The sequence below is a fragment of the Acipenser ruthenus genome, chromosome 41, assembly GCF_902713425.1.
Source record: "Acipenser ruthenus chromosome 41, fAciRut3.2 maternal haplotype, whole genome shotgun sequence".
NCBI classification, from domain to species: Eukaryota; Metazoa; Chordata; class Actinopteri; order Acipenseriformes; family Acipenseridae; genus Acipenser; species Acipenser ruthenus.
The window spans coordinates 2026848-2039483 of record NC_081229.1 but is presented as its reverse complement, the minus strand read 5'-3'; the positions used below and the strand labels follow the sequence as shown (position 1 = coordinate 2039483).

Genomic DNA, 12636 nt, shown 5'->3' with positions numbered 1-12636 from the left:
CGGGCAGCGGCATCCTGCAGCGATGCGGCAGAACAGACAGAATCTGCTGAAAAACTAAACCGCCGCACATGGCCAACTTCCTTGTTTAAAAAAAAAACAAAAAAAAAAAACTAAAGAAAGGTGGCGTCATATATCTTGTTAAACGTGTTTTGACTCGCAATTGTATTTGTAGTGAGACCACCGCCCTTGTCAGTAAAAGACTCAACAAATAATGTTTATTTGAGGACGGTGTTTATACGTTTAGAGCACCAGAAAAACACGCACAGTGTTTCAGTAACAACACTGATAATCTGTCTTTGTGTTTTTATCTACTCGGGGATGGAAACACGGATTTACATTTGCGCGTCAATATATTGTATATCTATTGTATACACCTATTTAAAATGAGTTTTATAAACCTAAGTGTTTAAAATCTAAAATAAATCTAAACTGTCACTTGAGATCGAGGAAGGAGCTTCCGGGTGGTGTACGTGCGTGTGTGTGTGTGTGTAGGAATGATCCTACTCAGCGTTTTTTGCGCTGTTAAAGAGAAGTTGGTCAGTACTTTCAGAGGCTGTTTTCTCATCGATGGCCGGTAACCGGCATCATTTCACTGGATTGTAAACCAGCATTAGATGATATTTGTTGACTAAAAGACTTCCGTGTCAGTTTGCGCAGTGCCGCAGCCCTTCTGTCCGCGGCTCAACAGAATTCTATACCGAACCCGACCGTGTTTAAAAACCCAACGGGGTGTGTCAGCAGAGAGCAGGAGAGATTTCAATTGTGTTTTAAATGTGTTTCTGAAATCGGAGGGTAGTGGTGACATGTATCTGTGCTGTCTAATTTAAACATCGCATACTCGCTAGTCAGCTTTATAAAGTGGTATTTATTTTAAGAAGTAGATGCCGCTGCGTCATAGCCTGTATATTTCACATGCTGAGTGAGACCTGCGTGTGTGATTTCTCAGATGGCTTTTGAATACAGGGTTACTGCTTCTGCTTACCTCAGAGTTTTTTGTTCTGTTCTCTGACTAAATATCACAGTATATTTGCCATTTTTTTCTGTAATCTGTAGTGACAGAGATGAACAAATTAGGTTGTTGGGTGTTTTAAATGCTGTTTCAGTTGTATGTTGATATTTTTTCCTACAGAAACACTGTTTAGATCATTGTCACTATTAAGGTGTAGTAATATTAATGTATAATGAGATATAATGCTATGCGTGGCAATAGCAAATATAACTTTACAATAGGAGGCAGACAACAATACCAAAAACAGGCAATAAGGAAACCAAACCGTACCTTCGTAAAAGTTTATTTAAATAACTGCAAGAATTAATATACCGTCAAATGCCCAGAGATCCAAACAAAGCGTGTTATTATCCAGTTCCTTTATCTCGAGGCGTTTAAAACGATTCCAAATAGGAGAACATGTATCCAATCACAGCAGCCGCTCAGTTTTAGCCACACCCCCTCGCCCCTGGTCCTCTCCTCTGATGAGATCCAGGCAGACTCGAGCGTGCAGCTGCGACCGCGGGTCCCTTCACCAGGTAAGAACAGGTATGATTCATGGTTTGAAGCTCCGGATAAACGTTGAAACGAGTCCGAGTGCAGACCGTATGTTCCCGGGCAGCGGCATCCTGCAGCGATGCGACAGAACAGACAGAATCTGCTGAAAAACTGAACCGCCTCACATCGCCAGTATGGCGTGTATAGAGTTTATTTGAGGACTCGGACAGGACCGTGTTTACACTTTTAAAGTACCAGTAAAACACAGATAGCGTTTCAGGAACTGCACTTGTATCCGAACTTCTTAACGCAGGTTTAAATTGTAGAGAAAAATAAAAAAAAGTATTTGTGTTTTTCTGTACTCAGGGATGTAAGATAAGGAAAACACGAGTTACACTTTGATAGATACATTTCCGCGTCAATATATGTATGTGTATTAGGGACATTTATCTAAAAGTAGTCTGGAGTAGCGGTTAGGACTCTGGACTCTTCACCGGAGGGTCGTGGGTTCAATCCCAGGCGGGGGACACTGCTGCTGTACCCTTGAGCAAGGTACTTTACCTAGATTGCTCCAGTAAAAACCCAACTGTATAAATGGGTGATTGTATGTAAAAATAATGTGATATCTGTGTCAATACAATTAAGTTTTTCAAAGATGGTGTTTGTGTGTAAACCAATATGGCCAGGTGATGCACTTCTTTAAAAACCTTTCCAAATCTTCGGTCAAATGTAAAACTCCTTACAGAGTGCAGATAGGTTAATGGTTACTGTGGAACACATATAGGAAACCATATATGCTCTATTCAAAAATGACCTTGACTGTGACCTTCTGACCTCTCCTTAAAGTCAAATGGAAACCTGGTTTATAATAACAAATTGTTACTTTGCTACAGTATTAGGTACTGATATTGAGCTTGGAAGACGTCAACGTGCCTGACAGTTCTAGTTGTTGTTGTTGTTGTTGTTGTTGTTGTTGTTATTGTTGTTATTATTATTATTATTATTATTATTATTATTGTTATTATTGTATTTCCCCAGCTCTTCTGTGCTGTTATGATGAGGACGCTCAGCTCCTGTCTGTTTGCTCTGCCTCTGCTTCTAACCAGTAAGAGATTTATTCTTTTATACAGCTTTATTCTGACCTACAGTAAACAGCGCGGCCTTGCAATGGTCTGATCCAACAGGGAATGGTACCATCCTTCAGCGCTGTCACGTCTGCTTTACCTGTGCGACAATCTCGGGATCTGTGATCTGTGATCCTCTTTCTTTACAATCCCTCTCTCCAGAACCAGAAGCGGACATTTCTCAGTGTTTTGTTTTTTTTACAGTGATGGTAAATAATGTTTTTAAAAGGTGGACATGAATTTAATATTCAGCAATGTAATATTTACTGTTCAGGTAAGCATTAAATATTTAGGAACATTAAAGCCATTTTTTTACTGTGAAAGAAACACAGCCCTGGGAATGCTATTGACATGTCGGCTTTCCGGTAAGTTTATGAATTTTCAAGAGGTTTAAGCAGAGGATGTGTTCTTGCAAAACCATGTTGGATTATTATTATTTTTTTTTAATGCAATGATTACAATATATAGGTAACCTGCAGTAAACTGATGCAGGCATGTTTCTGGCTTTCTAATCCACTTCTATTTCCTAATGTTCTTCTTTTTAAGTGTCGAATTCATGGTGACACAAGAGCAACTAAGATATTATTTAGTTTCCTTTTTTTTTATTTAGAGTGCCAAATTATTTTACCCCCAATTTGAATGGCTGTGAAATGTCCCCCTCCTGTCCTCTGAAGTCTGAATGAAATGAATTTATTTTTTTATTTTATTACTATATGCACCAGCTACAGAAACTGCCCCCCCCCACACACACACTTTTGAAACCAATACATTTAATTTCAAATGTAAACAATGAAGCTGACTGCTGTATGTATGAGCAGACATCTCGCAGAGAGAGATAGTTTGAATTCAGAATGTAGTGACTTCATTGTCTGCCTTCCTTCCCGCAGTTTCATTGGCAGTGGTGGTGCCCCGGTCACCAGTGATGTCACCTCCCGGCAGTGATGTCACTCTCAGCTGCTCTTTCTCCTATAAAGCGGGGGCTGATCTCACCAAAGTGGTGGTTACCTGGCAACACCGTGACTATCGGATGGTCCACAGTTACTATTACGGTCAGGACCAGCTGGCTCTGCAGAATGAAGCCTACAGGAATCGGACCCAGCTGTTCCCAGAGCAGCTCAGTGTGGGGAACGCCTCCCTCAGACTGAAGCAGGTGCGGGGGGAGGATGAGGGCTGGTACACCTGCGCTGTCACCAACCAAGTGGAGAACACCAGGGGAGACGTGAGGCTCATAGTGGCAGGTCAGTGTTTATAAACCATCCTGACATTGACTATTATACCATGGCAGGTAATTCAGGGGGAAGGGGACATGTTAAACACACACACAGCACATGTCGCACTACAGCGGACCCCACCGTCCAGGCATCCAGTGAGCTCGGGCGGACACCTGCAGGGCTGGCCTTTGTCCCCCGGAGGCCGGTCGCTTGCTGACCTCCGCTCTGGAGTTCCTGGGTGTGGAAGAGGAAGCTGGCTCGGTCGTGGGATCGGAGGACGTCCGCTGAACCTTCAGTTCTCCTGAGCTGTGTGAGGAATCGCTGCGGTGAGGGGAGAAAGGACATTCTACATAGGGGAGCAAATCAGGGGTTAAATAATTGAGTACTCTAAATTTATGAAATAAAAAATACACTAGCATGTCATTTTGAAGATGTACACATTTCAAAACAAGGGAGGCGCTGATTGTTATCGACGGAGAAGAGGAGCGATGATCTGTATTCCTGTAGAGATGTGTTCAGGTTTACAGCGCCGGCGAAAGAGAGGGGGAGTCAGTCTGCAGGTAACAGGAACCACACAAAACACTTTCATTCTTGGCTGCCATCAGGGTTGGGGTCAGTTCCTTAGTAAAAGCAGCAGATTATGTGTTCTTCACATTGTGTTCTATGCATATTAGGCTCTGTGTTCAAACAACTTACTTTTCTTCTTGATCTTGAAGACCCTGCACGTGGCTCAAATGTTGACGTTCATATTTGTGCAGGTGGTTAAAAAGCTTGTTCATTGGCTGTGTTTCTGTGTCTGTCCAGCCCCTTACAGCGAGCCGCAGTTAGCGATTGGCCTGCCTCGCCCCGGTGATCCTGTGACCCTGACTGTCAGGGTGGCGGGCGGTTATCCCCGGCCCACACTGCTGTGGCTGAATGCGGCAGGAAGTGACATCACAAACCAGAGCCACACCAAGCAGTCTGTGGACAGCAGGGGGCTCTACCAGATCCAGAGTGAGCTGGAGGTGGTGGTGAATGAAGCAGAGACCTTCACCTTCGAGCTGGATCACCCCGTGATGGAGCAGAGAGTGAGCCGAGCTGTCACCCTGCACCCAAGCACAGGTAAGGGCATGTGGAGAGAAATCGGGGCTGAGCGCACGGGGGTGAGGGTGCACCGTTTTTATAATTCAGTCAACCCGAGTCAACCTCAATTCAGAACGTCCGATTCTGTTCCCTCTCTGCTGCAGCTCTTTACTGATGTTCAGCGGGAAGCCGATTACAGAAGACTCCTTGTCCGTTGCTACCAGACCCTGTTCAGATTAGTCATGTGTGCAGTAGTCAGGCCATAAACTGTGGCCTGATATCGACTGGACAGTATACTTCAGGCTTTGAGAAACAAATACCCCCTTGTGTTGATCTGGTGTCCTCTCCCAATGCAGTCCCCTGTCAGACACTACCCCCCCTCATGTTGATCTGGTGTCCTCTCCCAATGCAGTCCCCTGTCAGACACTACACCCCTCATGTTGATCTGGTGTCCTCTCCCAATGCAGTCCCCTGTCAGACACTACACCCCTCATGTTGATCTGGTGTCCTCTCCTAATGCAGTCCCCTGTCAGACACTACCCCCCCTCATGTTGATCTGGTGTCCTCTCCCAATGCAGTCCCCTGTCAGACACTACCCCCCCTCATGTTGATCTGGTGTCCTCTCCTAATGCAGTCCCCTGTCAGACACTACCCCCCCTCATGTTGATCTGGTGTCCTCTCCCAATGCAGTCCCCTGTCAGACACTACACCCCTCATGTTGATCTGGTGTCCTCTCCTAATGCAGTCCCCTGTCAGACACTACCCCCCCTCATGTTGATCTGGTGTCCTCTCCCAATGCAGTCCCCTGTCAGACACTACCCCCCCTCATGTTGATCTGGTGTCCTCTCCCAATGCAGTCCCCTGTCAGACACTACCCCCCCCCTCATGTTGATCTGGTGTCCTCTCCCAATGCAGTCCCCTGTCAGACACTACCCCCCCTCATGTTGATCTGGTGTCCTCTCCCAATGCAGTCCCCTGTCAGACACTACCCCCCCTCATGTTGATCTGGTGTCCTCTCCCAATGCAGTCCCCTGTCAGACACTACCCCCCCCCTCATGTTGATCTGGTGTCCTCTCCCAATGCAGTCCCCTGTCAGACACTACCCCCCCTCATGTTGATCTGGTGTCCTCTCCCAATGCAGTCCCCTGTCAGACACTACCCCTCCTCATGTTGATCTGGTGTCCTCTCCCAATGCAGTCCCCTGTCAGACACTACCCCTCCTCATGTTGATCTGGTGTCCCCCAAAACTTCCGCACGATCAAATAATTACACATTTATCTGCCCCAGATTTGTTAGTTTTCAGCTTGCATCTCTGAGTATCTGCTCTGTGTGGTATTGATGCTCGCTCGTTGATTCTCCAGCTGAATTCAGTGAGCCGCGCTTGACCATGGACTTGGCGATGCAGCCCGGGGGGGGTAGAGGTATTCACAGCTGTCATACAGGGGGGGGGGGGGGTGGAGGTATTCACAGCTATCATACAGGGGGGGGTGGAGGTATTCACAGCTATCATACAGGGGGGGTAGAGGTATTCACAGCTATCATACAGGAGGGGGTAGAGGTATTCACAGCTATCATACAGGGGGGGGTGGTAGAGGTATTCACAGCAATCATACAGGAGGGGGTAGAGGTATTCACAGCTATCATACAGGAGGGGGTAGAGGTATTCACAGCTATCATACAGGAGGGGGTAGAGGTATTCACAGCTATCATACAGGAGGGGGTAGAGGTATTCACAGCTATCATACAGGGGGGGTAGAGGTATTCACAGCTATCATACAGGAGGGGGTAGAGGTATTCACAGCTATCATACAGGGGGGGTAGAGGTATTCACGGCTATCATACAGGGGGGGTAGAGGTATTCACAGCTATCATACAGGAGGGGGTAGAGGTATTCACAGCTATCATACAGGAGGGGGTAGAGGTATTCACAGCTATCATACAGGGAGGGGGTAGAGGTATTCACAGCTATCATACAGGGAGACCTTATTGTAGATTTCAGTGTGTAGGGTTAACACATGACTCCACGTACACTAGCACAGTCTGGGTCCTATCGGGCTTTTTACCTGCACCCCAGTGGATTCTGGGAAGTGTAGTCCTGCTGTGAGAGGTTCCTTTCTGCTTGCTTACACAGGCCCGGCTTCACTTCCTGCAGATCTGGATTAGTCCTCACTCATATTTATTTATTTTTTCTCTGTTTTATGTATAGTTCCTCCTCTTGTATTGGGAATGCACCAAAGACAGTTTCGGATCCTCCTAGTCGTGGCTCCAGTGACGGTATTCGCGCTGGCGGTGATTTTACTCTTCATGACGAGATGTCGACGGCAGCGCTGTGCTTCTGAACCGTCGACTCCACTTACAGACCACAACAAACAAACAAACAAACAGCGTTCCTGAAATTGTTTTACATGTACCAGTAGATGAAGGGAGGCAGGCAGATGAAAAAGACAGAAATCACTACATTTGTAAAAAAAAAATACTATTTGTAAATTTGTGTAATTGACTTTTATACATTTTCTACTTCCAATAAGATGCGTGCAGCTGTAAGAAATGGGTAAAGGTTGTAATGTTGTTTTTATCATTATTTTATTTATTTTTTCACCTCATATCACGCTGCGGCTGCTGAATTGATGCATTTTATTCTGTCACAGACTTTGCGCTCGGTTCATCCACGAGATTGATTGTCCACGGATGGAAGGTAATTGTGTAAATATTGTGTGATTGTGTGTGCTTTTGTTAAAAAAAAAAATAATTAAAAAATAAATTACTTTGGCAGGTGTGGAATGCGGACAGTTATTAAATGGGTTAATTTGTGCTGATTTGGTATTTGAAGGTGTGTGTTTCGGGGAAGGGGGGGTTGGTTGGTTGGTTGGGGGGGTTGGTTGGTTAGGGGGGGGTTGGTTGGGGGGGGCGGGTTGGTTGGGGGGGGTGGGTGGGTTGGTTGGGGGGGGCGGGTGGGTTGGTTGGTTGGTTGGTTGGGGGGGGCGGGTTGGTTGGTTGGTTGGGGGGGCAGGTTGGTTGGTTGGTTGGGGGGGGCGGGTTGGTTGGGGGGGGTTGGTTGGGGGGGCAGGTTGGTTGGTTGGTTGGTTGGGGGGCAGGTTCGTTGGTTGGTTGGGGGGGGGTTGGTTGGGGGGGGCGGGTTGGTTGGTTGGTTGGGGGGGTTGGGTTGTGTTTTCAGGAAGCTGTTTCTTAATTACATCTGCTCCACTTGCTCTGTTTAATTGATCGCGTTTGAGATGATGCCAAAATGCGATGATGTGATTTTCTTACTGGCGTTTGTACAAGACAATAAAAATAAAATAATAATAATGATAATAATAATAATAATAATAATAATAATAATGAAAAATTCCAAGATAAGCATTTTCACTTTTTTTATTTATTTATTCTTCAAAACTATTATAAACATGCTTTCCAAGTTACTTTCATCTGGTTTTATTTTTTTTTCGGACTCGGCTATACCGGTTCCAGTGAGAACATAAACACGATTAGAAACCAGAGCCGCGCTTTCAAGCCAGCCGTGCTCATCCGGGTCCCAGCAGCGGATTAACCCATCGGGTGCCGTTGTCCTCAATGGAGGTCAGGCTACTTCGCCATTTTATTTATTTATTTATTTATTTATTTATTTTGGGAGCATTTTTAACTGGCTGGCATCTACCCGTTACTTTAATTGTGTCTTTTAACTACAGTGCTGTAACTTTCTCTCGTGTTTGTTAACCGCAAAACTTCTAAATGGAATGTATCACATCGCAAAAATAAATACACAAATACAGCTTGTGTGGCGACTTTAAAAAAAAGTGGTTCAGCCTCCACATCACGACCAGCGAGTCCACCCCACCCCCCTCACCACTCTCTCTGTGTGAAGAAGCGTCTCCTCCCCTCTGTCCCGAGTCTGTCCCCTGGTCCTGTTTTCTGTATGTTAGGGGTTAACTTTACCAGCCCCGCAGATTTTAAAGACAGCAATCACGTCACCTCTCCTCATTACTTGCCGGTATTAATTTCTGCGAGGTCGCGGCACGAGTTTCCAAAGGTTAGCATATATATATATATATATATATATATATATATATATATATATATATATATTTTACGTCATTCACTTGTGATCTGAAGAACGGATTGGATTTGAACAGCACATAAAACTGAGCAAAACTCAAAAATGAGGTACCCTTAATTAGGAACGCCCTTTATACCTCGTACCTCACGGACGTGTTGAAGTCCGGAGCCCGTTTAACAAACAATTCATTCGGGTGTGGGGACTGCCTGCAGTACCGCGTTTCGACCACAAGATGTCAGCGTTGACTCGCATATTACACGCTTGTATAATTAATTCCCTCTCGCCCTCCCACGCCGGAGCTAAACTACACAAAAACAACGACAATGCTCCAGCGAACTGAGTGAGTTCAGAGTCATGGGGTTAGACAGACGGTACTGTAGATTGTAAATGCAGTTCAAGATCACTCTACTGTCGTGAAATAACATTGTAACCACAATTTCTGATTAATAGACCACACTGTAACGCCAGTACTAGAGATCTGTAGGAAAGAGATCTCAACACTGCAGAGCTGTATAGAGGTCTATAGGAAAGAGAACTCAACACTGCAGAGCTGTATAGAGGTCTATAGGAAAGAGAGCTCCCCTCAACACTTCAGAGCTGTATAGAGGTCTATAGGAAAGAGAGCTCCACACTGCAGAGCTGTATAGAGGTCTATAGGAAAGAGAACTCAACACTGCAGAGCTGTATAGAGGTCTATAGGAAAGAGATCTCAACACTGCAGAGCTGTATAGAGGTCTATAGGAAAGAGAACTCAACACTGCAGAGCTGTATTGAGGTCTATAGGAAAGAGAACTCCACACTGCAGAGCTGTATAGAGGTCTATAGGAAAGAGAACTCCACACTGCAGAGCTGTATAGAGGTCTATAGGAAGGATAACTCCCCTCAACACTGCAGAGCAGAACTGTGTTGTTTATCCTGTGTGCTGCTCTCTAGCTCTGTGCTCTGTTTGTATGTTCTGGGTTCCGATTCCGGGTTCCGTGTTCTGTTCTGTTTGTTCCGTGTTCTCTGCACCCTGCTTGGCGTTTCCCTGAAGTGTCAGTGAGATGTCGTGTCACACGGAGGCTCTGTCCCTATTAGACATGAGAGGAGGCTGCGGTTGCTATGAAACCCTCTCCTTCTCTCTCCTCTCTCGCTATTTATACACTTCTGTTTCTCCCTGTCTGGTGCCGGCACCGCGGGAAGCCTGGGTTCCAGTCTGGGGTGCTAGGCGGCGCAGAGTGTGTGTGTCTCAGTGTGTGTGTGAGTGTCTGTGTCAGTGTGTGTTAGTGTGTGTCAGTATTGCTCTCTCAGCTCCATGTCTTGCTGGTACAGTGCAGTGTTGTGGTTTCTCTCAGCGTGTCGGTGTGTGTGTGTGTGTTAGTGTGTGTCAGTATTGCTCTCTCAGCTCCCTGTCTTGCTGGTACAGTGCAGTGTTGTGGTTTCTCTCAGCGTGTCGGTGTGTGTCTCTCTCTCTCGCTGTGGTTTCTCTGCAGAGCTGCAGCAGTGGCTGTGTCTCTGCTCCACCTGCCTGCTTTACCAGACCTCTCTGTGCTTTACAATGCTTCCCTATGCTTTACTAGACCTCTCTGTGCTTTACAATGCTTCCCTATGCTTTACCAGACCTCTCTGTGCTTTACAATGCTTCCCTATGCTTTACCAGACCTCTCTGTGCTTTACAATGCTTCCCTATGCTTTAACAGACCTCTCTGTGCTTTACAATGCTTCCCTATGCTTTACCAGACCTCTCTGTGCTATACAATGCTTCCCTATGCTTTACCAGACCTCTCTGTGCTTTACAATGCTTCCCTATGCTTTACCAGACCTCTCTGTGCTTTACAATGCTTCCCTATGCTTTACCAGACCTCTCTGTGCTTTACAATGCTTCCCTATGCTTTACCAGACCTCTCTATGCTTTACCAGACCTCTCTTTTACTATGGGAAACTTTTAGAAGAATAGTTACTGTGCCTGTCTTGTATGTTCTGAAGTAAAATCGTAGAATGCAGAAAAGTTAAGAGAAGCCAGCTTTCTTGGGAGCCGTGCAAATTAAAAAAAGATCTCTCTTAACCTGAGATAATAAAATCTACATTATTTGTGCCAATGTTTCATCAGTGTTTTCACACCATCTTGGACTCCCTTGAATGACTTGAATAAGTAGAATTATTTATTTATTTATTTTATATCGAGAGTGTGTATTCTGAGCTGAATGAGAGTCAGTGCTTTACTATCCTCTGTGCATCTCTGCTTGTGCTGGTAAACCTGGCTGTGTGTGTTACCACACTAACCTCAGCCCCCTCTCTATCTCTCTCTCTGCCCCCCCCACCTCTCTTCTCGCTCGCATGCTTTCGTGGAAACCCCCCCCCCCCCCCATGAACTCTGCATTCTCGAAAATCACACGACACAGCGGAGACCACACTGCCTGCTTCCACTTCCTCACCTTTCTCACACGGAAGCATTGTAAAGCACAGAGAGGTCTGGTAAAGCATAGGGAAGCATTGTAAAGCACAGAGAGGTCTGGTAAAGCATAGGGAAGCATTGTAAAGCACAGAGAGGTCTGGTAAAGCATAGGGAAGCATTGTAAAGCACAGAGAGGTCTGGTAAAGCATAGGGAAGCATTGTAAGGCACAGAGAGGTCTGGTAAAGCATAGGGAAGCATTGTAAAGCACAGAGAGGTCTGGTAAAGCATAGGGAAGCATTGTAAAGCACAGAGAGGCATGGTAAAGCATAGGGAAGCATTGTAAAGCACAGAGAGGTCTGGTAAAGCATAGGGAAGCATTGTAAAGCACAGAGAGGTCTGGTAAAGCATAGGGAAGCATTGTAAAGCACAGAGAGGTGTGGTAAAGCATAGGGAAGCATTGTAAAGCACAGAGAGGTCTGGTAAAGCATAGGGAAGCATTGTAAAACACAGAGAGGTCTGGTAAAGCATAGGGAAGCATTGTAAAGCACAGAGAGGCGTGGTATCCAAGCTCCCCAGCCCGAGGAGTGGCATTATATTCTCATGTGTCACACGACCCCATGCAGTATTTTTTTTTATCATCTCTGGTGAGCAATATTATTTTTCCTGCCAAAGTTCTGTGTTGCTTGTTGTGGTGGGGGGGTTGATGCCAGGGAGTTATTAGCTGGATAAGCCCATGGAAAACGTTGCTCAACAGTTTTTATGAAACAGACACAGAAGTAGGATACTTCTCAGGGTACCAGTGTGCCCGCAGCGCCTCAGGGGGAGGTGTGTTTGAAGCAGGACGGGGCTCTGCGCTCAGCAGGTGGGTTTCCTGCCTTGACCACAGAAGCACGAGGCTGCACAGCGATACCAGCAGCAGCACAAGACTTTCTGATCAGAGCATCTCGGGGAAATTCTGCTTCCAAAATTAACTGGTTGTTTCAGCAGTTTCCAGGAAGCTTTTTTTGTTTTCTTCTCCTCCTCCCCCCCCATGGTGTTCATGCACTGACACACGCTGTGCACATGTGAAGGCACACTGCCATGCACAAGGAGACACACACACACACACACACACACCCTGTAAAAGGCAATGACTCGTGCACACACAAGCAGACTCACATTAAAATGCACACCAACGCAGACCTGCTCTCTCTCTCTGTCACACTCAAACACACACAGAGACCTGCTCTCACACACACAGAGACCTGCTCTCTCTCTCTCTCACACACACACACCCCCCGACACACACACACACACACACACTGAGCGAGGCAGCGCGGAGCTG

The 12636-nt window shown here is 46.0% G+C and overlaps 1 protein-coding gene across 2 annotated transcripts; it reads left to right on the top strand.

Annotated features, from left to right (window-relative positions):
• Positions 1–501: 501 nt before the first annotated feature.
• Positions 502–7723, top strand: LOC117434039 (CD276 antigen-like). Of its 2 annotated transcripts, none has more exons than XM_059010695.1 (5): positions 502–1537; positions 2525–2591; positions 3498–3848; positions 4626–4922; positions 7090–7723. In XM_059010695.1, exons 2-5 carry the CDS (start codon positions 2540–2542, stop codon positions 7275–7277), a joined length of 888 nt encoding a protein of 295 aa, XP_058866678.1. In that variant the 5' UTR covers positions 502–1537; positions 2525–2539; the 3' UTR covers positions 7278–7723. The 2 variants fall into 2 exon arrangements, with proteins under 2 accessions (XP_058866678.1, XP_058866677.1); XM_059010694.1 differs by having other exon boundaries at positions 504–1527; positions 7090–7722.
• The last annotated feature ends 4913 nt before the right edge of the window (positions 7724–12636 follow it).

What these genes read in the sequence shown, in the direction of transcription:
- LOC117434039 (XM_059010694.1), top strand. Translation starts at nt 1,474, where the DNA reads ATGAGATCCAGGCAGACTCGAGCGTGCAGCTGCGACCGCGGGTCCCTT. An exon ending in ACCGCGGGTCCCTTCACCAG is followed by an intron (nt 1,528 to 2,524) that starts GTAAGAACAGGT and finishes GTATTTCCCCAG; the next exon opens with CTCTTCTGTGCTGTTATGAT. An exon ending in TCTGCCTCTGCTTCTAACCA is followed by an intron (nt 2,592 to 3,497) that starts GTAAGAGATTTA and finishes TCCTTCCCGCAG; the next exon opens with TTTCATTGGCAGTGGTGGTG.